Source organism: Phaenicophaeus curvirostris, chromosome 33, assembly GCF_032191515.1.
Source record: "Phaenicophaeus curvirostris isolate KB17595 chromosome 33, BPBGC_Pcur_1.0, whole genome shotgun sequence".
Taxonomy (NCBI): domain Eukaryota; kingdom Metazoa; phylum Chordata; class Aves; order Cuculiformes; family Cuculidae; genus Phaenicophaeus; species Phaenicophaeus curvirostris.
In genome coordinates, this window is record NC_091424.1 from 946,595 (window position 1) to 969,396 (window position 22,802).

The 22,802-nt window shown below is 51.0% G+C and overlaps 2 protein-coding genes across 2 annotated transcripts; both read right to left on the reverse strand.

Annotated features, from left to right (window-relative positions):
• Window positions 1-3,001: 3,001 nt before the first annotated feature.
• LOC138732478 (olfactory receptor 14A16-like) lies at window positions 3,002-5,653 on the reverse strand. The gene is made up of 2 exons (XM_069879088.1): window positions 5,617-5,653; window positions 3,002-3,957 (listed from the first exon to the last, which is right to left on the reverse strand). Coding segments are annotated over exons 1-2 (957 nt in total). The 5' UTR covers window positions 5,618-5,653.
• An 8,886-nt stretch (window positions 5,654-14,539) lies between these two features.
• Window positions 14,540-15,496, reverse strand: LOC138732479 (olfactory receptor 14A16-like). The gene has a single exon (XM_069879089.1). The coding sequence runs from the start codon at window positions 15,494-15,496 to the stop codon at window positions 14,540-14,542; it is 957 nt and encodes a 318-aa protein (XP_069735190.1).
• Between the last annotated feature and the right edge of the window lie 7,306 nt (window positions 15,497-22,802).

Genomic DNA, 22,802 nt, shown 5'->3' on the forward strand with positions numbered 1-22,802 from the left:
CTGACACCCCTCCAGTCTATAACCATCCATCACCTTGAATGAAACAAATCTCCACTTCTTTCTTCTCCTGGCATACTTTTTATCACTGAGGGTAGCATCTATGTTGTGGGATCTCCCTCTGGTCAGCTGGGGTCAGCTCTCCTGGCTGTGATCCCCGGACAAGTTCTTGCCCACCATAGCCCCTCACTGGGAGGAGCAGAGGGAGCAACTCTTGATGCTGTGCAAAGGAGACAATCACTGCCTTGATGATGAACCAGGATGATGCCACAGGACCCAGTGAGTCTCACGTTTCAAAAGGAAAGTGGAGAAACTGGAGAGGATCTGGAGGAGGTCTGCCAGGATGGAGTTAGGGCCCCCAGCACGAGGGGTGAGGGCACACATTGGCCTGCTGGGGAGACTCGGGGCAACCTGGTAAGTGGGCCTCTACATCTTATACATCTTATCTACATCTTATAAGACAGCTCAGGTGATCTCTAGTCCAATGCCAGCTCCAAGCAGGGCCAGCTGTGACATCAGACTAGGTGCTGAGTCCATGTCAGCATCCGCACAGAGAGTTTAGACATCAAGAAGGCACCGATGCCACGATTAAAAGAAAGGATTTCGGTATTTGACAGGCTCCATGAACACAGGTATCTGTCGGCCATGGCTCCTGGGAACATCCACATTCTTGTCCAGAGGAGGGGGATACTTCTGAGAGTCTCCTGGCAAATCTCCAGACCATGAGGCGCTTTAGGCTGAAAACAGAATTCAAACAAAATTACTTGTGTGCTCTCAGCTTAAATGCTAAAAGAGGGGGAGATGAAAGATCTCAGCACTTCCATGTTCCTTTTGAAGATTTAAGTTGTCCAAGAAAGGAACAAAAGAGACCAGTTCTGGACAAGCCTTGCCTTTAGATCATTTCACATTTGATGGCTCTGCACTCCCTTTCAGTCACTGGCACTCTTAAACCTCACCTGCTTTCCCTTTCTCCCTTCCCCAAACCTGACCAAGTGATGGGAAGGATGGCAGCAGAAATGCCCAAGGCCTGTGTGAATCCACTGGGGTCTGGAACTTGGAGACCCATGGTTTGATGCCATTGCACAGCCCAGAAAGAACCAAACTGGAAAGTGACTCTGCAAGTCTGACTCAACAAGGCCCATGGGCAGGCCAGGCTGTGTCTGTGTCTGGAGACCCGCAAACCCACAGCTCAGATCAAACTGGAGCTGTAACTCAGTCCTGGCTTCAGCGTATCCCTGCCCATGGACAGAGGGGTGGGTGGAGGCCCCAGGAGATGCTGGTCAGGGTCATGAAGGCCCATGGATGCTCTCTGAGCCGTGACACTGCCCCGTGGGTAGAGAGAAAGGAATGAACCACACAGATGCTTAAGTGCTAATATGGTGGGATCCCATGGAGAGGAACCAGGCTGGAGCAGGGAGAAGTGTGAGGAGGAAGGAGCAGTAGAGATGTCCTTCACTGACTGTTAACTCGTTCTTCTCCATCCTCGGTGCTCCTCCTGGGGTTGGGATGGGCAGAAGAATTGGGAGTAATGAAGTCATCTGAGTCTGGGACAAAGTGTGAGGGTAATAGGCTTAAAAATTTTGTCACTGAGCAAAGAAGGATGACAGAGGTGTCCATGAAATAAAAGTCCCTCATCAGAGTTGGGAGGTGCAGCCAGACATGGAAATGGTCGGTTTGTGGGACTGATCTGGGATGATGTACCCGGCTCAGCTTCCCCAGGGTGTCCAGGGGACAATTGCTGGTAGTGCACGATCTATAATTGGGCCAAATGACTTGATATCAGTATATTTAAATTAGTATTAATTTTAGTTTTAGTACTGAGAAGTTCAAGGCCAGTTTGGATGAGGCTGTAAGCACCCTGATCCAGTGGGAGGTGTCCTTGCGCAGGCAGACGGGGTTGGAACTGGATGATCTCTAAGATCCCTTACAATCCAAACCATTCCATGCTTCTGTGTTGTGATTCTATGATTCTGCCACTACCAGTGGTACTAAAACTAGCCCTGGCACCAGCATGAGAGTTAGTGTAAGTGTTACTGTTAGGAGTACTGTGAAGTTTTATTGTTTCTATTTAATCCATCTTTTTATTTCAACCTTCAGGACACCCTTTCCTTTCTAGATTCCTGTTCCCTATTAAGGTGGGGAAGGAACTCCTTCCCATTGATTGCTGCCAGATCACAGAGGCTGAACTGGGACACCTTGTGCCCCCATCTCACACCCAGGGGGCTCAGAGACTCTCTGTGCTCACACAGCGGCTGCACAGCAGCAGTCACAGAGTCTCTGTTCTACTGCTGTCACTCCCAGAACTGGGGTTGGTCACCCTGCTCTGCACGCATCTGAGGTGCTCCACACCATGAGGAATGGACACGGAGGCCTTGGTCCAAGGAAGCACATCCCAGTGCTGCACCCAGGCAGTTTCCGGGGGAAGTTGTTCTCAAGGTGAGGTGACCCTGAGGATCTCTCTGTCCCAGAGGCCTCCACAGAAACCCCACAGACATCATCCCTGTCACAGAGGTGTCCATTTCCTGTCCCTGCCTGTGATCACAGAACAGCCACACGGCTGAAGAGTGGCCAAGCTCAGAGCACTCACACCTTCCACTAGCACAGGGGCTGGGAAGGGGATCATGGAGGTGCCAAGAGAGCAGCTTTAGCAAGACCAAGCGCTGGTGCTGCCTGTTAGTGCTGCTGAGCTGAAACTCTTTTCTCCTATACTTGTGAAGGTATCCCTGGGGCTCCAAATCCTTGGAGGAAGGATCATGGACAAACAAGTAGCTGCAGGGCACTTTATTTTCTTTAAGCACACAGAGAGCATGGCTCCTTGTTTACAGAGTCGCGGGGTCACACGAGACAGAGAGATACTGACACAGGAGTGACCAGAATAATGATATTTCTATTCAGACAACATTATCATAGTGAAGAAAACCTAAAAAGCAAAGCACAACTGCAACCAAGGGCTGTTTCTGCAGTGCTTGTCACTGTGAGTGATGGTCAGAAGAAGATGGGAAGATCAGTGATGCTTAAAAAATCCAGCCATGAGCTTAGATGCTGCATCCTTGAGCTGCTGGTTCCTCAAGCTGTAGATGAGGGGGTTCAATGTTGGAGGTACCACTGAGTACAAAAGCGATACCACCAGATCCAGGATTGGGAAGGAGATGGAGGGAGATTTCAGGTTAGCAAACATGGCAGTGCTGACAAACAGGGAGACCACGGCCAGGTGAGGGAGGCACGTGGAGAAGGCTTTGTGCCGTCCCTGCTCCGAGGGGATCCTCAGCACAGCCCTGAAGATCTGCACATAAGACACCACAATGAAAACAAAACTGCCAAAAGCTAAAGCAGCACTAACGCCAAGATACCCAGATTCCCCGACGTGGGAGTGTGAACAGGAGAGCTTGAGGATGTGAGGGATTTCACAGAAGAACTGTTCCACAGCATTGCCCTGGCAGAGGGGCAGGGAAAATGTGTTGGCTGTGTGCAGCAGAGCATTGAGAAACCCAGCGCCCCAGGCAGCTGCTGCCATGTGGACACAAGCTCTGGTGCCCAGGAGGGTCCCGTAGTGCAGGGGTTTGCAGATGGCAACGTAGCGGTCGTAGGACATGATGGTGAGGAAAGAATACTCTGCTGAAATGAAATAGAGAAACATAAAGACCTGGGCAACACATCCTGAGTAGGAGATGGACGTGGTATCCCAAAGTGAATTTGCCGTGGATTTGGGGACAGTGGTGGAGATGGATCCCAGGTCGAGGAGTGAGAGGTTGAGGAGGAAGAAGTACATGGGGGTGTGGAGGTGATGGTCACAGGCGATGGTGATGATGATGAGGCCATTGCCCAGGAGGGCAGCCAGGTAGATGCCCAGGAAGAGCCAGAAGTGCAGGAGCTGCAGCTCCCGTGTGTCTGCGAATGCCAGGAGGAGGAACTGGGTGATGGAGCTGCTGTTGGACATCTGATTCCTCTGGGCATGGGGCACTGTCAGGAAGGAAAGGACAGTGATAACTTATGGAAGACTTCTCTGTACAAAAAACCTTTCAGAGACAGAGTAATCACTCTTTCATATTCAGCTTAAAAGCCATGAGAATCTGCTGAAGGCAGACAAACCCACTGCAAAGCACTGAGTGTCCAACTCTTTCTGAAGGTCTCAGAATTCATCTTTCAACCCAGGACACACATAGCTCATTTCAGAAACCCAAGAGTATTTCCTTGCCTGGGGTGTCTCTGTATTTTTCCACAGACATTCAGGTAAAACAAAGATGTGATAGGACAGGTTTGCACCCTGGAGGGCTTCTCAGTGCTTGGGAGGAAACCTCAAGGAAAGCCAAGTGTCCTAATGATGACATCTCAGTATAGAAGAGTCCGTTAATTCCTCAGGAATGCAGTGCCCACAGCCCCACAGAGGATCAGTGCCTGACTCCACAACTCCCATCCCCAGAGAGCCTGGCAGTAGAGAAAAACAGCAAGAATGGAGACAAGGGGAGAAAGAGGGAGAGACTGAGTGAGGGTCTGGCTGTGAGAGGCCAGGGCAGAGGTAACCAGACATGCAGACAGCGTTCCCCTTCCCCAGCTGTGCTTGCCCCCTCCCAGACACCAACCTTGCTGGGCAGTTGCTCTCAGCCCCTGGGCTCTGGAGAGGACACTGGAGCTGTGGCTGCAGAGGAGGGGGCTCAGCCTTGGATCCCAGAGCCCTGAGGGCAGAGGCTTTGCTGGGTGGGAGAGGAGGCAAAGGGGCTTGCTCAGAGAAAGGGGCTGCATTGCAGGGGATCACACAGAACACTCTGAAATCTCCCTTGCACAGCATCTCTGGTTTAATCTATCTTTGATCCTATCCCTGGTGCATTGTTAACATCCTCCTTGGAGCTGTTTCCCTGTCCCCTGTCTTTTCCCTGCTCACAGACCCCATCCCATCCTCTGGGCATTCCTCTACACAAACCTGCTCGCTTCCTGGGCACTGCCTGCATGCAGGATCCTCTTTGGACGTTCCAAAAGGCAGAGCAACCTGATGGTTCCAGCAGAGGTGATGCTGGTGCATGGGCAGAGGAGTGACTAAAGGCACTTTAGGAGGCTGTTAGCAGAGCTACTGACAACTCAAGACATAGCTCAGGAGTCTCAAGGACTTGTTCAACCTTGAAAACTGCTTTTCTATTTTGTTTTCCCTCCCCCTCTTCCTGCCCCTGCCCTCAGAGGAGAAAATTTAAAACACAGACTCAGGAAAACTCTTTCTCTTCCCCTCAAAATGTCCCTTGGGAAATTTCCTGGTGCTGACCTGGAGCTGGGAGCAGCCCTGATGCACAGAGAACCCTCTTGACAGCAGAAGGATCCTGCCCTGCCCTGTCGGGGGTCACTTCTTCTACCCACAGCTTCTCCCCACAGTGCCATGGGGAGCTCCCCAGACAGGCTGAACGCTGACCCTGGCAGGCAGCAGAGTCCCTTCCCCACATCCAGAGCCTGGAGTGCAGGGGCCCTGCTCACAAGGACAGCCCGGAGCAGCCCTGGCTGCAACCCCTGGTTTCACAGCCCTTCCAAACTGCCTCACAAGAGCCCCCTCCTCACAGATCTCAGGAGCTGGGGCTGGGCAAGGTTTAGGAGATGCCACAAGGAACTACACCTGCTTTGCCCTGCACCCAGACTCACTGTGTCCAGGACTGTGAAGATTTCTCCTCCAGTAAGCCCTCAGTCATTGTCCTGATCACCTTTAAGCTCTGTCTGCCTTGATCATCTCTCTCAGAAAGTATTGGAGTTCCCTTCTCCCTGCTGGGCTTTGCCGAGGAGCTGCTCCTGGCCAGACCTGGCTCTTTGTAGTGCTGCCCACTTGCCATGAGCTCCCTCACTCCCAAGAGCCCAGCCCAGCTCAGCAGCAGAGGAGCAGCCCAGGGCATTTTAATGACCCCTCTGGAGGGCTGGATGTTGAGTCCATGAATCTCACACCCTCAGCAGAAGTTGAAGCTCGAGCTCCAAAGTTTCTTGTAGTGTTAATGGGTCCCACTGAGGGCACTGCTGAGAAAGCATCTCCAGGACCCAGTTAGAGGAGACAATTGAAGGCAGTGCTGAAAGGTTGGGAAAAGCAAGGTAAAAGTGGCTCCGATGCTGAGTAAACCTGGATGTGTTTCATCAATCCAAAGGGCCAGGTAACAACCCTATAAACAAATGGCCAAGCCCTGTCCCTGGGACCCTGGGAAGGGAATTCCTGTCCCTCACTCATTCTTCAGGGCTCTTCCTGGGCAGTGGGATGTGAGGATGAACAATGCCAAGGGCTGGACTGTAGAAAAACACCTCCCAGGCTCCTGAGTGGGGATGAGGAGGCCACGAGACCCTGGTATTGTAAGGATAAGGTGCTTCCTCACTGGCATCAGTCTCAGAGACAACAGCCATAGCCAAGAAAGGAAGGCTTTGGCTCCTCTGGGGGCTTTCAGCCCCAAAAATGATGACTAAAAAATTGAAATGATGAAAACTTGTGCTTGGAGTACAAAGCTCTTCAGTTTCATATCAAAAGGAGTTGAATTTGTGGAGACAAAAGTCTGATAAAGAGCTTACATTGGAGAGATTTGCTGGTGCTGATTTGGGCAGAAGAACAGGTGCATTTTTGGAAGGAAAGGAATGCTGCTGAGTGGATTCTTGATGGTCGAGGAATTAACTATTGACAAAACCAATGTGCTGTTAGCAAGATGAGGGAGATGGTGAAGATGTTCTCAGAAACTCAAACCCAAAGTTAAAACCTCTCTGGAACCCTCACTTGAACCCAAAGCACACAAGTAATTTCACAGCATTCCATTGTTACCATGGAAATGGCATCAGAAAGAAAAAACAAACAAAAACCAAAAATCCAGGTGTGGTTATAGGGGCAGCACAACTGGGACTGATGAGCATCTTGTATCACCTTGTAATACCAGTTCCAGACTTGGGAGCGTAAGGAACTGCCCACGGCTTCCTCATGCTCTACAGACACCTCTGTGTGCCACCCAAGTCAGACCTTTGGGTCAAATGAACCACTTTTCAGTTCTTATTTACTTATTTTATTGTGACTGAGATACCCAGGCTGTGGGTGGGCAGTTCCTCACTCATTAGTTCCTCTGACTCCTATTTGTCCCCACACTGACAGTCCTACGTGTCTCGCAGAAGGAATCTATCACCCCACAATTCCTCGACCTCCCCATGGCTGCTCCAACCCATACTATTGCCTCATCATAGCCGTTCTTATCTGGGGATCCTGGTGGGAAAAGGCTTTATTGTCCTGATCCTGGCTGTGTTGGACACCCTAAGAAGATCTCCTGTTGGCTGAGTGGTTTCAGAGCAGGAAATCAAGGACTGCATGAACCCTCACTAAAGGACAGGAAGGGTTGTTTGTGTTAGTGGCTCAAGTGCTGAAGGCTTCTTTGATCAGAATCCAATGTTTTAGGCACTGAGGCAACACCAGTGCAAACGTAGATACCCAGAGTGGAGGGATGGGACCCAGTCCTTTTCAGCTTTGGTGGGACAAGGAAGTCCCAAGGGCAGGGAAGGACACTGTTATACAGAAGGATCCTCTTTACCATGACAGTCACTGGGGCTGCAAAGACAAACTGCACACTGTCCAGTCACCATTCAGGAAAGAAACGGAGCAAAAAACCCAACCCAATAATCAAGCAAGTGCTTCTCAGGAAGGGTGTTCTGAGCTCCGGTGCCCTGAAGGGTATGTTCTGAAAACACTTTAGGGCCATCACAAGGGAGTTCAGGGAAGTAAGCGAATCCCTGCAAATGTGACAAGGGCATTTGTTCACAGCAGAAGGCAGAGAAACCTTTCTGGTTCAGTCAGATCAATTGAGTGGGCTGAGATTTGAGGAGCATCTCAAGAGCAAAAGCAGAGCCACAAAGTAGACCCTGACCAACACCCAGGAGGGTGTTTCAAGAGATATCAGACTTCCTCCTCTGTCCCTTCCAGTGACTCCCAGTGACTCCCAGTGCCTCCCAGTCCCTCCCAGTGCTTCTCAGTGACTCCCAAACCCTCCCAGTCACTCCAAGTGTATCCCAGTCCCTCCCAGTGACTCCAAGGGATGCCCAGTGCCTCCCAGTGCCTCCCAGTGCTCCGGGGCAGACAGTGATGACCATCAGATTTCCTTGGCTCCAGTGACAGATGACAAATCTACCATGCACTGGCCGCCAGGTTTACACCTCACCGACCACCAGGTTTACCTACGACCGGCTGGAAGGTCTACCATACACTGGCTGCAAGGTCTACCCCTTAATGGAATCAGAATTGTGGGTTAGATTAGGTTGGGTGGAGTTGGGTTGAGGGGAGAGGGGAGAGATAGGAGAGAGGGGAGGGGGGGTAAGGGGGGAGGAGGGGGAGGAGAGAGGAGACAGGGGAGGGGGGAGGGGGGAGATTGGGGAGAGAGGGAGAGTGGGGAGAGGAGAGAGGGGGAGGGGGGGAGAGGGGAGAGAGTGGAGAGAGTGGAGAAGGGAGAGAGGGGGAGAGGGGAAAGGGAGGGAGAGGAGGAGGGGAAAGGGGGGAGAGGGGAGATAATGGGGAGAGGGGAAGGGGGGAGAGGGGAGAGGGGGACAGGGGAGAGGGGAAGGGGGAAGGAGAGAGAGGGGGAGAGGAGAGAGAAGGGAGAGGGGGAGAGAGGTGGGGGAGAGGGGAGGGGGAGGGGGAGGGGGAGGGGGAGGGGGAGGGGGAGGGGGAGGGGGAGAGGGGAGAGTGGGGGAGAGGGGAGAAAAGAGGGAGAAGGGAGAGAGGGGAGGAGGGAGGGGGAGAGGGGAGAGGGAGAGGGGAGGAGGGACAGGGGAGGGGGGAGAGGGGAGAGGGGAGAGAGGAGGTGAGGGGAGGGAGGGGAAAGGGGGGACGGGGCAGGGGGAAGAGGGGAAAGAGGGGAGAGGAGAGAGGGGGAGGGGAAAGGGGGGAGAAAGGAGAGAGGGGAAAGGGGGAGGGGGCGAGGGAGGAGATAGGAGAAAGGGGAGAGAGTGAAGGGGGATAGAGGGGGAAAGAGGGAGGGGGGACAGGAGAGGGAGAAGAGGGGGAGAGGGGGAGTGGGGAAAGGGGGAGAGGAGGAGAGGAGAGAGGGGCAGTGTAGAGAGGGGAAGGGGAGAGGGGGGAGAGGGGCAGAGGTGGAGATGGGAGAGAGGGGAGGGGGGACAAGGGAGAGTGGGGAGATGGGAGAGAAGGGAGAGTGGGGAGACGGGGGAGTGGGGGAGGGGGAAGAGGGGGAAGGGAGAGAGGGGAAGGGAGAGAGAGGGAGAGGGGAGATGGGAGAGAGGGGAGAGGCGGGAGAGGGGGGAGAGGGGAGAGAGTGAAGAGTGGGTGGAGAGGGGGGAGAGGGGGGAGAGGGGGAGGGAGGAGACGGGAGAGAGGGGAGAGAGGGAAGAGAGGGGGAGGGGAGAGAGGGAAGAGAGGGGGAGAGGGGAGAGAGGGGAGGGGAGGAGGAGAGGGGGGAGGGGGGAGAGGGGACAGAGGGTAGGCAGAAGGGGGAGAGGGGATGGGGAGGGGGACTGGGGGAGAAAGGAGAGAGGTGAATGGGGGAGGGGGCGAGGGGGGGAGATGGGGGAGAGGAGAGAGAGGGAAGGGGGATAAAGGGGGAGAGAGGGAGGGGGATAGGAGAGGGGGAAGGGGGAGACAGCAGAGAGGGGAGGAGGGGGAGACGAGGAGAGGAGAGGGGGAAGGGAGAGAGGGGGAGAGAGGGGGAGAGAGGAGGAGAGGGAGTAGAGGTGGAGAGGTGAGAGAGGGGAGAGCAGGGACAAGGGAGAGTGGGGAGAGGGGAGAGAGGGGGAGGGGGGAGAGGGAGAGAGGGGAAGGGGGAGAGGAAGAGAGGGGAGACAGGAGAGAGAAGGGAGAGGGGAGGGAAGGGAAGGGAGAAAGGGGGGAGAGGGGAGAGAGGGCGGAGAGGGTGGAGGCGGGGATGGGGGAGAGGGGGAGAGGGGGAGAGGGGAAAGGGGAAGGGAGGGGGGGAGAGTAGGGAGGGGAAGAGAGGGGAGAGGGGGGAGAGAATTAACCAGACTTAACCAGACTTTACCGAATAAAAGGTCTTAACAAACTTTACCGACTTCACCAACTTAACAAACCTAACCAGACTTAACTAACTTGACTGACTTGATCAAGTTAACCAGACTTTTTTGACTTAACTGACTTAACCAACTTAACCGACTTAATAAGTCTTAACAAGACTAAACCAACATAACCAGTCTAAACCACTCTCAACCACTCTAAACAAGTCTACACCACCTTATACTACACTTAACTGCCTTATACTAAAATAAACTGCCTTATACCAGACTTAACTCGTCTAAACCAGGCTTAACTGCATTTTAGCAGAATTAACCGCCTTATACCCGACTTAACCTCCTTATACCAGAGTTAACCAGTCTAAACCAGTCTAACCTGCCTTATACCAGACTTAATCAGTCAAAACCAGACTAAATCGCCTTATACCAGACTTAACAGATTTGTACAGGACTTAACCAGTCTAAACCAGACTTAACCACCTTATAACAGACTTTACCACCTTATACCAGACATAACCAGTCTAAACAAGTGTAAATAAGTCTAAACCACCTTATACAAGATATATTCACCTCATAGAAGTCTTAACCAGACTTCACTGACTTAACTGACCTAAGCAGACTTAACCAGATTAACAAGCCTTAACCAGTCTTAAACAGACTTAACAGGTTAAGTCAGTTATGTCTGGTTAGTCAGTTAATTTGGTAAAGTCGGTTTAGTCGGTTTGGTCTGGTTAAATCTGGTATAACGCGGTTAAGTCTGGTATAATGAGGTTTAGACTGATTAGGTCTGGTTAAGTCTGGTATAAGGTGGTTAAGTTGGGTATAAGGTGGTTTAGACTTGTTTAGAATGGTTAAGTCTGGCATAAGGTGGTTTAGAGTGATTACAAAATCACAGAATCACAGAATAACCCGGTTGGAAGAGACCCACCGGATCATCGAGTCCAACCGTAAGACTGGTTAAGTCTGGTATAAGCTGTTTAAGTCTGGTATAAGGCAGTTAAGTCAGATATAAGGCTATTTAGACTGGTTAAGTCTGGTATAAGTTGTTTTAGACTGGTTTAGACTGGTTTAAAGTGGTTAAGTCTTCTATAAGGCAGATAAGTCTGGTATGAGTTAGTTTAGAATGGATTAGACTGGTTAAGTCTGGTATAAGGCAGTTTAGACTGGTTAAGTCTGGTATAAGTTGGTTAAGTCTGGCTTAGACTGCTTAAGTCTGCTGTAGGGCAGCTATATCATTTAGAAGTCTGTTTAGACTTGTTTAGACTGGTTTAGAATTTTGAAGTCAGTTTTGTCTGGATAAGTCTTATTAAGTTGGTAAAGTCTGGTTAAGACTTGTTAATTCATTTAATTTGGTTAAGTCTGGTTAAGTCTTGGGATACTGGTTGTGCCAGGGGAAGAGAAAGGGCTTTTCTCTTTGAGGGTCCCCAGCAGACTGTTCCTTTCTGGGGAGAGGGGTATTTCTGAATGCAGGTGGCCCTCGTGGAGGATGGGCAGGGCTCTTCTCCATGGAGGACTCGGTGAGCCCAGACTGGGAGGGGACTCTGGTGAGTTTCTTCTGTGGATAGAAAGTCTGTAAAGGAAAAGCAAAGCTGTTTCCTCAGGACATGGGAGAGGCCAGCAGAGACCCCGGGTAAGGCAGGTGTCCCAGGCTGCTCAGAGACAGAGGTTCTTCTGGTGAACATCCAGCCCACTCTCTGGCCCAAGAGTGGTCCCCATTGAGGAAAAGCAGAGGGAGAAGCCATCTCTGCTGCACAAAGAAATCAGGCACAGAAAGAAGAAGGCTCCCGTAGCTTTGCTCTCACCAGACAAAGACAAATATTGTCTAAGCTCCCCCTGTAGCCTCCGTGCACAGGGACAGTGGCAGAAGTCCAAGCAGAAGTCTGCTTTTCCAGGAGGGGAATGCCAGCACGCAGCACAGGAGCAGCACTGGCCAGAGGAAGACTTTGCACACCAAAGCAGAAACCAAGCTCATCTTTCCTGTCTTTTTGTTCCCCACACCAAACCCAGAGCTGAGCCAGGGCAGAGCTCACACCCTGTAGGTTCTCGCCCTGTGCCACCAGGCACGGCCTCTGCATGGCCAGAATCTGCTCTAAAGGTCCCACCTCAGATCAAGGCATGGATGGAAAGCTGCATAGTCCACCTCCCTGGACCCGCTGGTCACACCATTTCTGATACAAGCCAAGATGCCACTGGCCTTCTTGGCCACCTGGGCCACTGCTGGCTCATGTTCAGTCGGCTGTCAACCAACACCCCCAGGTCCCTCTCCTCCAGGCAGCTTTCTAGAGAGACTTCTCCTAGTCTGTAGCACTGCATAGGGTTGTTGTGCCCCCAGTGCAGGACCCAGCATTTGGCCTTGTTAAACCTCATGCCATTGGACTCAGCCCAGCGGTCCAGCCTGTTCAGATCCCTTTGCAGAAGTGCTAGAGATGCATCTCTTGGGTGTCTGTGAATGCCAGGAGGCATCCCTGAGCTGGCAGACAGGGATGGAGAGCAGGAGGATGCAGTCAACGACCTGCTACGACACCTGGACACTTACAGGTCTGTGGGCTGGGTGGGATTCTCTTGAGAGTACAGATGGAGTTGGCAGAGGAACTTGCCAAGCCACTCTCCTTCATCTATCAGTGGAGGATTGCCAGTGTGACACCCAACTAAAAGAAAGGTCAGAAGGAGGATCTAGGGAACTACAAGCCTGTCAGCCTCATGTCAGTCCTGGGGAACATTATTGAGGGGATGATCCTGAGTGCACTCTCCAGGCAAGTGCAGGTCAACCAGAGGATCAGGCCCAGCCAGCAAAGGTTCATGATAGGCAGGTCCTTCTTGGCCAACCTGATCTTCTTCCATGACCAGGGGACTCACCTAGTGGATGAGGGAAAGACTGTGGATATTGTCTACCTGGCTTTCAGTAAAACCTTTGACATTGTCTCTGACAACATTCTGCTAGAGAAGCTGAGGGCTCATGTCTTGGAGGGGTGTTCTCTTTGCCGGGTAAAAATCAGCTGGATGGCTGTGCCCAGAGAGTTGTGGTGAACAGACCCATTTGGTGGCCAGTCACAAGCGGCATCCCCAGGGCTCTGTGTTTGGGCCAGTCTGGTTGAATATCTTTATTGATGATCTGTATGAGGGGATCAAGGTGTCTTTCAGTCGGTTTGCAGGTGACACCAAATTGGGTGAGAGGGTTGATCTGTTTGATCACAGGAAGGCTCTGCAGAGGGACTTGGACAGTCTAGATCCATGGGTGGAGGCCAATTGTATGAGATTCAACACAACTAAGTTTTGGGTCTTGCCTTGTATCAGCAATGATGTGGCCAGAAGGAGCAGGGAGGAGATCGACCCCCTGCACTTGGCACTGGTGAGGCCAAACCTTCAATCCTGGGTTCAGCTTTGGGTCCCTCAGTACAAGTCAGACAACCACTGGGTGGAGCACATGCAGAGAAGGGGAACAGAGCTGGGGAAGGAGAAGCTGAAGTCTGGAGATGAGGCTGAGGGGGGATGTAATTACTCTCTACAATTAACGGAAAAAGAGGTTTTGGAGAAGTGGCTGCTGGTCCCTTCTTCCAAGTAACAAGAGGAAATGGCCACATGTTGCACCAGGGGAGGTTTAGTCTGGATGTTAGGAAAAATTTCTTCACCAGCCATGTTGTCAAGAATTGGAAGTGGCTGGGAAGTGGCAGAATCACCTTGCCTGGAGGTATTTAGAAACACGCAGGTTATTCCTATGGGACATGGTTGGAGGGGAACAACTTAGCTCTGTTAGGTTTATAATTGGACTTGATCATCATAAAGAACTTTTCCTTTCTAATCAAATCTATGGGTACTTTGGCAGAAGATCTTCCCAGCCACGTTCTTGCTTCTCGTCTGACACTTCCAGAGACAGAACTGGCCACACGGTCCCCTTGGGATCTATATGTGCCTCAATGGATTATGAATTTCTGAGATACAATAGATCTCATAACACCAGGCACATCCATTACCCTCCCAGCACTTGGCCAGATGAAAGGAGGCTTCTTTTACTACACATGGACATCACCATACTCTCCTGCTCAAGACACGGTGAACCAGATGAGGTTCATGACCTCAGCTCCTCACTGCCCTGAGGAGATTCCCTTCGGTCTATGGAAAGGCTGTTGTGGACTCAGCTGTGTCCCAAAAGTGTGCACTGCCTGTCCCTGCCTGTGGACACAGCACTGCCACGCAGCACGGCTGGGACTAAGCTCAGAGCCCTCAGGCCTTACAGCAGGGCAAGGGGTGAGGAGGAGAGCGTGGATATAGAGAAAGAACAGCCCTGGGAGATGAAGTGCTGGTGCCTGGCAGTGCCGCTGTGCTGGGACTCTTGGCCCCTCCACCCATGCCCACAGGAACTCTCCCCACAGCGCCAAAAAGGCCTTGGAGGAAAGTTATCAGGAGAAAAAAGTCATTGAAAATCACTTTATTTTGTTTACACACAGAAAGCACAGCGCATCAGTAAGAAAAGACAAGAAGAGAATGAGTTAAAAACAGGAGAAAAACATTATCCCAATTAAAAACAGCAACACCAAAAACAAATAGAGAAGCCAGCGTGGGCCTGACATGAGTTGCATGATAACTGCTATTCAGAAGGAGATGAGCAGTTCATTGCTTCAGAGAACCATCCAGTTATCAGTTTCCAAACTGCATCCTTGAGCTGCTGGTTCCTCAAACTGTAGATGAGGGGGTTCAGTGCTGGAGTCACCACGGAGTATAGAACTGACACCAGCAGGTCCAGGGATGGAGAGGAGATGGCAGGATGTTTCAGGTAGGCAAATGCTCCAGTGCTGACAAACAGGGAGACCACAGCCAGGTGAGGGAGGCACGTGGAGAAGGCTTTGTGCTGTCCCTGCTCCGAGGGGATCCTCAGCACAGCCCTGAAGATCTGCACATAAGACACCACAATGAAAACAAAACAGCCCAATGCTACTAAGACACTGACCATAAGAAGTCCAGCTTCCCTGAGGTAGGAGTGTGAGCAGGAGAGCTTGATGACCTGGGGGATTTCACAGAAGAACTGTTCCACAGCATTGCCCTGGCAGAGGGGCAGGGAAAATGTATTGGCCGTGTTCAGCAGAGCATTGAGAAACCCAGCGCCCCAGGCAGCTGCTGCCATGTGGACACAAGCTCTGGTGCCCAGGAGGGTCCCGTAGTGCAGGGGTTTGCAGATGGCAACGTAGCAGTCGTAGGACATGACAGTCAGAAGAGAATACTCAGCACCAAACAAGAACAACACAAAGAAGACCTGGGCAACACATCCCACGTAGGAGATGGCCCTGGTGTCCCAGAAGGAATTGGCCATGGATTTAGGGACAGTGGTTGAGATGGAGCCCAGGTCAAGAAGAGACAGGCTGAGGAGGAAGAAATACGTGGGGGTGTGGAGGTGGTGGTCACAGACGATCGTGATGATGATGAGGCCGTTGCCCAAGAGGGAAGCCAGGTAGAGGCCCAGGAAGAGCCAGAAGTGCAAGAGCTGCAGCTCCCATGTGTCTGCAAATGCCAGGAGGAGGAACTGGGTGATGGAGCTGCTATTGGACATCTGCTGCCTCTGGATGTGAAGCACTGAACAAAAAGAAAATTACAGTAATAAGTTAGGGGGGAGTTCTTTGAGTAAAATCAAAGCCATTTCTCACACTTTACCCTTGCCACTGCTTTTCAGTTTCTCTCTGCCCTTCTTTCAGCTCTGTGCTGAAAGAACCCTTGTTGGTGCTGGCTGAATGTGCCAGAGGACCAGATCCTCAGCCAGCTAGCTGCGAGGAGTTAGCCCTGCAGAGGGATCCACCTCACACCACCTAATATCTCACCCTTTCCTAAAGTCTCAGCCCCCACTTTCAGCCCAGAACACATACGGCTCATTTCAGAAACAAAACAGCATTTTCTCGCTCGTTGCATCTCTGCTCATCTCAAGGGGCCTTCACGTAGCACAAAGATGTGATAAAATAGCTTTGCATCCGGGAGGGAAGTTCACAGCTCAGAAGGACAACTCAAGGACAGCCAAACGTCCTCATCATGCCATTTGTTGAAGGGACATTCAGCTCCTTCCCCAGACCCACTGACTACATTGCCCAGTGTCTCACAGCTGGGACAAAAAAAAGCTGGGACACAGGTTCCCACGGACACAACTGCAGGAAGAGAGCAACCGGTTCAGAGGGTGACTCTGCAGCTGAAACTCCCATCCCCAGAGAGCCTGGCAGCAAGAACCAGAGAACAACAACAAGAACCAGAGAACAACGGCAAGAACAGAGACCAGGGGATAAACAGGGACAAAGAGAGTGAGGGTCTGGCTGTGGGAGGCCAGGGCAGAGGCAGCCAGGCACACAGACAATGCTCCCCTTCCCCAGCTGTGCTCATCCCCTCTCAGACACCAACCTTGCTGGGTAGTTACCCTCAGTCCCTGGGCTCTGGAGAGGAAACTGGAGCTGTGGCTGAGGAGGAGGGGGCTCAGCCTTGGAGCCCAGAGCCCTGAGGGCAGAGGCTTTGCACTCCCTTACACAAACCTGCCTGTTTACAGGTCACTGCCTGGGCGCGGGTTCCTGTTTGCAGGTGGAAAAGGGCTGAACAACCTGATGGGTCCAGCAGAGGTGAGGCTGGTGCTGTCCATAGGCAGAGAAGTTACTGAAGGCATTTTACTATGGTCTTGACTGACCTAAAGTTCACTCAGAGCTGCAGTCCAGGAATCTCAGGCACCGATTAAACACGGAGTGCTCAATTTATACTTCTGCTTTTCTCTCACCCCCCTTACTCCCCTGGAAAAGGAAACAGAAAGCACAGTCACAGGGGAGATCCTTACCTTTATAGCAATCCTTGCCTTGACCTTCTCCTTGAGACATCCATTTGGAAATATTCTAGGAGTGACCCAGAGCTCTTTGAAGCAGAATGATTCTGCCTTGCTGTGAGTTTCTCCTTCCACTGACAGTTTCTTCCCACCTCACCAGGATCAACTGCCCTGGCAGGCTGAGTGCTGACCCTGGAAGGTGCAGAATCTCTGTCCCAGCACACTGGGACACAGGGACCCTGTTTGGAAGGACAGCCCTGAGGAACTCAGTGGTGCCGATCCACCTTTATACCTCCACAGCCATCAGCAGAAGGCAACTCCTGTGTTCTGTCTTTCTGACTGTTCAGTGCGGAGTCCCTCACGTTGTCCTCCTCTACTCTAAAGAAAGTGAGATATTTATATTTACAAATACCATGAGTTGTGGGATGTGCTCCCTTCAGGAGATCCCTCCAGGAACGGCTCCTGCATTTGTTCTACAGCCAGAGACTCACCTTGAGAAGAGCTGTGAGGGTTCCTCCATCAGGGAGCTCTCAGCATCCTCCCACCCCACCCTGCCTTTCCCCTCTCTCTTTTCCCTCCTTTCCCCTCCCTGCCTGCAAGCAGTGCCCTCAGCCCTGCTGGGCTTTGCAGAGGAGCTGCTCCAGGACAGACCTGGCTCTTTGTAGCGCTGCCCACCTGCCACCAGCTCCCTCCCTGCCAGGAGCCCAGCCCAGCTCAGCAGCAGAAAAGCAGCCCAAGGCAGCACTTTCTCTGCCCCTCTGGGCTCCCTCGAGGTGTCCCTGGGGCTCCAGGGGGACCTGCTGAGAAAGAGGCTGAAGCCATTCCTGATGTTCCCCCCATCAGCTGGGAAAAGAAACTTCTTTCCTGCAATGTTACTGCATGACTTGGGCAGGAGAATCACTGGGGAGGGCAAGGGGGTTGTGCCTCCAGGAAGGTGACAGAGAATGACCTCATTTCCCCAAGCTGTCAGAATGGAAAGGGATGTAAAGAAAAGGGATGCAAGTCCCATGTGGTCACTGCCAGAAATGGTGGGGCTGGGGAGGTGAGGAGCAAGGCTGTCCATGCAGGGTCAGACCTCAAGGGATGCTTTTCCATGCTGCACAGACCACGAGCTGACACTCAGCATCAATACCCATTGGAGGATGCTTCTGTTTTCTGTCCTCTGAGCTGAAAATTAATGATATATAAACATTAAACTGAACGTGTTTTTCTTGGGTGCATTTTGAAATCTTCCTCTTTAACCACACTGGGAAATCACTCCCGGGAGATGTACAAGTCTGAAGACCTGAAGAAAATGCCAGGAAGAGAAAGAGCTTGTTAAGGCTTTCTGTATTTTAATGAGACCCAGGGTGGATTTGCTGCTGAGTCCAGAATCTCTGCTGCTGAAAGGAGATTGAGGAGAGCTCTCAAGAAGTCAAGAACACAACTCAGAGTACCTTGAAGTATTAATTGGTTTCAGTGAGGATTGTTAGTGACAAAGCCTCCCTAGGGACTCGTTAGCACTGATAATTGGAAGCCATGATTGCAGGAGGGCAGAGGCTCTGTGCAGGCAGCTGTGATGCTGAGAAAAGCCTGAGTTTGCTTGGTGAGGCAGGAAGGCCAAGCCCTGACCCCCAGGCCCTCAGCAGGGAGATCTGGCTTTGGCTACAACAATGCTGGTGTCACGAACATTCTCACATTGCCATATCAGTCCAGGAGCAGTTATTCTATGTAATTCCAAAAAGAGGGCTGTAGAGTTAGGGGAGGAGCCGAGGTTCTCACACAGCTCCATACAGTTGTAGAAGACTTGGGTCCTAGAATGGTTGGGTCATAAAAGGATTGGTTCATAATAGAATGACAGAAAACTTGGGTGTGAGAAGAATCATGACACAGAACACTTTACGTCATAGGGGAATAGTAGAGGAGTTCACTCCTAAAGATTCACAGAAATGTGGGGTCATATAAGATTCCGGTCTTGAATGTGTCATAGAATATTTGGGTCGCGAAAGTGTCGAGTTGTAGAAGTGTGAGATTTATACAGGTTTTAGAAGGGTTTGGTGATAGAGGGGTTCAGAGAAGGATCAGGTCTGAGAAGAGTTATTGAAGAATCAGTTCACTGAAGGGTCACAGAAGTTTTATAGAAGACTCAGGTCATAGAAGTGCCAGATAATAGTCATGTTGGGTCATAGAACGGTTGGGTCATAGAATATTGAAGTCCTACAGGAGCTGGGTCACAGAAGAGTCATAGAGAAGTCAGGTCACAGAAAATCATAGAAGGATCAATGAGTTGGGTTGGGTCTTTGGCAGTTTGGTTCAGATAAGGCCAGTGTCTTAGAAGAGTCGGGTCATAGAGGAGTCTTAAAAGATGGCGTTAATAGAAGAGTCAGGTCCTTCCACTGTTTGATTTAGAAGGTGCACAGAAGTCTTGGGTCACAGGAGGCTCATGAGTCGTAGAAACTTCAAATTAAAGAAGTGTTGGGTCATAGAAGAGATTTCTCACACAAACATCGGGTCACAGAGGAGTCATAGAGGAGTCAAGTCATAGGAGAGTCAGTTAATAGTAGGGTTGGTTCATAGAAGGGTCGGGTCCCAGAAGAGTTGTGTCATACGAGTCTGGTTGTAGAAGTCATGGGGCACTGGTGATTTATTGCATAGAAGAGTCAGGTCATAGAAGAGTCATAGAAGACTTGGGTCATAAAATGTCAAGTCATAGAAGAGCCAGAGAAGAGCTGGGTCATAGAAGGTCATGGAAGTGTTGGGTAATAGAAGGGTCATAGTATATTGGGGTTGTGGAAGAGTTGAGTCATAGAAGCATGAGGGTTTAGTTGGGCAACACAGGAGTCACAGAAGAGTCAAATCAGAGAAGTCCAGTTGATGTAAGGGTTGGATCTTAGAGAAGTCAGGTCACACAAGAGTTGGGTTATAGAAGAGTCCTGGAGTCGTCAGGTCATAGAAAGTGATAGAAGGCTAAGAGAAGTGTTGGGTCAGAGAAGACAGATCATAGAGCATCCTGGTCATAAAGGAGTCATGGAAGAGTGGAGTGATAGAAGAGTCAGGTCATAGAAAAGTTCGGTCACAGAAGGTTTATAGAAGTATTGGGTCATAGAAGAGTTCAGTCACAGAAGAACTGAGTCGTAGCAGAGTTGTTTAAAGGCTCTGCTCATAAAAGTTCTGTAGAAGATTCCAGTTATATAAGGCTCACAGAAGTCAGGACATAGAAGACTCGGATCCTAAGAGCTCTGGAAGGGTCATATAAGCATCATTTCATACAAGAATTGGGTCATAGGTGAGATCACAGAAAAGGTAGCTCATTTAATTGTCTGGTCATAGAGGAGTCACAGATGAGCCAGGTCATACAAGGACCAGGTCATCATGGAAGAGCTGAGTCATGGAAGTGATGGGTCATAGAAGGAGGGTGAGACACAATCTCAGCAAGGAAAATCCAGTCCCCTTCTCTTTCAGACATCCAGAAACTGGATTCGAGTGGACAAGGTCTGGGGCAGATCCTTCAGGTCACCTCCTTCTCCGTTGGCCATTTCTGAAAAGAACATGCCACGTGGGAGTGGTGCCAGTGGTCAGGGAGATTCCTTAGTCTCCATGACCTTTGGAAGATGGTGGAGAGAGGCCTCACTGGGACATTGTCCTGCTCATTAAGTTCCCTGGGATGCTGCCCCTCCTGTCCCAAAGACGGGGAAGGATTGCATTTGCTCAAGTGATCCCTGACTTGATCCCTACCCACCACTGGTTGATCTCCTCCAGAGTCCTGCCCTGAGTCACAGAGGCCTGGGAGACCTTGCTGGGGAAGACAGAGGCAAAGCGGCTACAGTATCTTTCTTTCTTTTTTATTTAACTGTTCCTGAAGCAGCAAACACTCATCATGGGGCCTTGCATGGTTTTCAAGTTTATACTGAGTTCTTCTGGACCCTTGCTGATCTTGGAGGATGCTGTCCTTGAAGACCATCTGTCCTGAGTTCTAAGACAATCCCAGCTCTGTCTCCCACAGGAACAGCTCCAGCTCCTCCTGCCTGTGCCCCTGGCTGAGGGCATTGCTGCCCATTGACACTGAAGCCTGGCAGCTGGGGCACCAGGTGAGCTCATCCCTGTCATGAGGAAACCTGGGACCAAGTGTTCAGGAACCCATGTGTGCAAGGGCTCTGCTTGGAGCAGAGACGTGGCTGGGACAAAAGAGAGCTGAATGTGTTTCCAGCCCCTGGTCTAAAGACCCAGGATGAAATGCCTGAATTTACTCAATGGAACAGATCCTCCAGGTTTGGAGAACTGAGATAATTTCCTGTCACCTTCCTGCTGTGCTGTCTAATTTTGGAGCATGAAAAGTGATTCTTATGCCCTGTTATTTTTGTAATAGGAGAAATGACACTGCAGGAAAGAAGTATCTCTGCCCATCTGAGGGAGGGAACATCAGGAGTGGCTTCGGTCTGTTTCACAGCTGGTTCCTGTGGAGCCACAGGACAGCTCGAGGGAGCCCAGAGAGAGCAGAGAAGAGTCTGGTCATAGATGTATCTGGTCATAGAAGTGTCAGCACGTTGATAATTTTTGTCATAGAAGAGTCAGGTCATAGAAGAGTCATAAAAGACTTGGGTCACGGAAAGTCGTGTCACAGAAGGCTCAGAGAATAGTTGGGTCATAGAAGGGCTTGGTCGTACAGATCTTAATTCATACAAATGCCTGATCATATAAGAGATGGTCACAGAAGAGTCAGGTTATAGACAGGAGTGGTCATAGAGGATTAATACTGTCAGACTCTGGCCTGGACAGGCACACACTCTCCTGGGTGGAAAACTGGTTTGATGGCTGTGCCCAGAGGGTGGTGGGAAATGACGTAAAATTCAGCTGGAGGCTAGTTACAAGTGGTGTCCCCAGGGCTCAGTGCTGGGTCCAGCCCTGTTCAATGTCTTTATCAATGACCTGGATGAAGGCATCGAGTGCACCCTTAGCAAGTTTGTGGATGACACTAAGCTGGGTGGAAGTGTTGATCTGCTAGAGGGTCAGGAGGCTCCAAAGGGATCTGAACAGGCTGGACCGCTGGGCAGAGACCAATGGCATGAGGTTTAACAAGGCCAAATGCCGGGTCCTGCACTTGGGGCACAACAACCCTATGCAGTGCTACAGACTAGGAGAAGTCTGTCTAGAAAGCTGCCTGGAGGAGAGGGACCTGGGGGTGTTGGTTGACAGCGACTAAACATGAGCTGGCAGTGTGCCCAGGTGGCCAAGAAGGCCAATAGTATCTTGGCTTGGATCAGAAACGCCGTGGCCAGCAGGTCCAGGGAGGTTCTTCTCCCTCTCTACTTGGCACTGGTGAAACCACACCTTGAATCCTGTGTTCAGTTCTGGGCCCCTCACCACAAGAAGGATGTTGAGGCTCTGGAACGAGTCCAGAGAAGAGCAACAAAGCTGATGAAGGGGCTGGAGAACAGGCTTTACGAGGAACAGCTGAGAGAGCTGGGGTTGTTTAGCCTGGAGAAGAGGAGGCTGAGGGGAGACCTCATTGCTCCCTATAACTACCTGAAAGGAGGTTGTAGAGAGGAGGGTTATGGCCTCTTCTCTGAAGTGACAGCGGACAGGATGAGAGGGAATGGCCTTCAAGCTCCATTAGGGTAGATTTAGGCTGGACATTAGGAAAAAATTTTTTCACAGAGAGGTTCATTGGGCACTGGAACAGGCTGCCCAGGAATGTCATTGATTCACATTCCCTGGTGGTGTTTAAGGCCCGGGTGGACGAGGTTCTAAGGGGCATGGTTTAGTGTTTGATAGGAATGGTGGGACTCAATGATCCAGTGGGTCCCTTCCAACCTGGATATTCTATGATTATATGATTCTAAGATTACCCTTACCTGACCTTACCTTATCTGATCTTACCTTACCCAACCTGACCTTACCTGACCTTACCTGATCTTACCTGACCTGAACTTACCTGACCTGACCTGACATTAACTGACCTGACTTGACCTGACCTTACCTTACCTTACCTCAACTGACCTTACCTGACCTGAACTTACGTTACCTTACCTTTACTAACCTGACCTTAGCTCACCTGACCTTACCTCACCTGACCTTACCTGATCTTACCTGA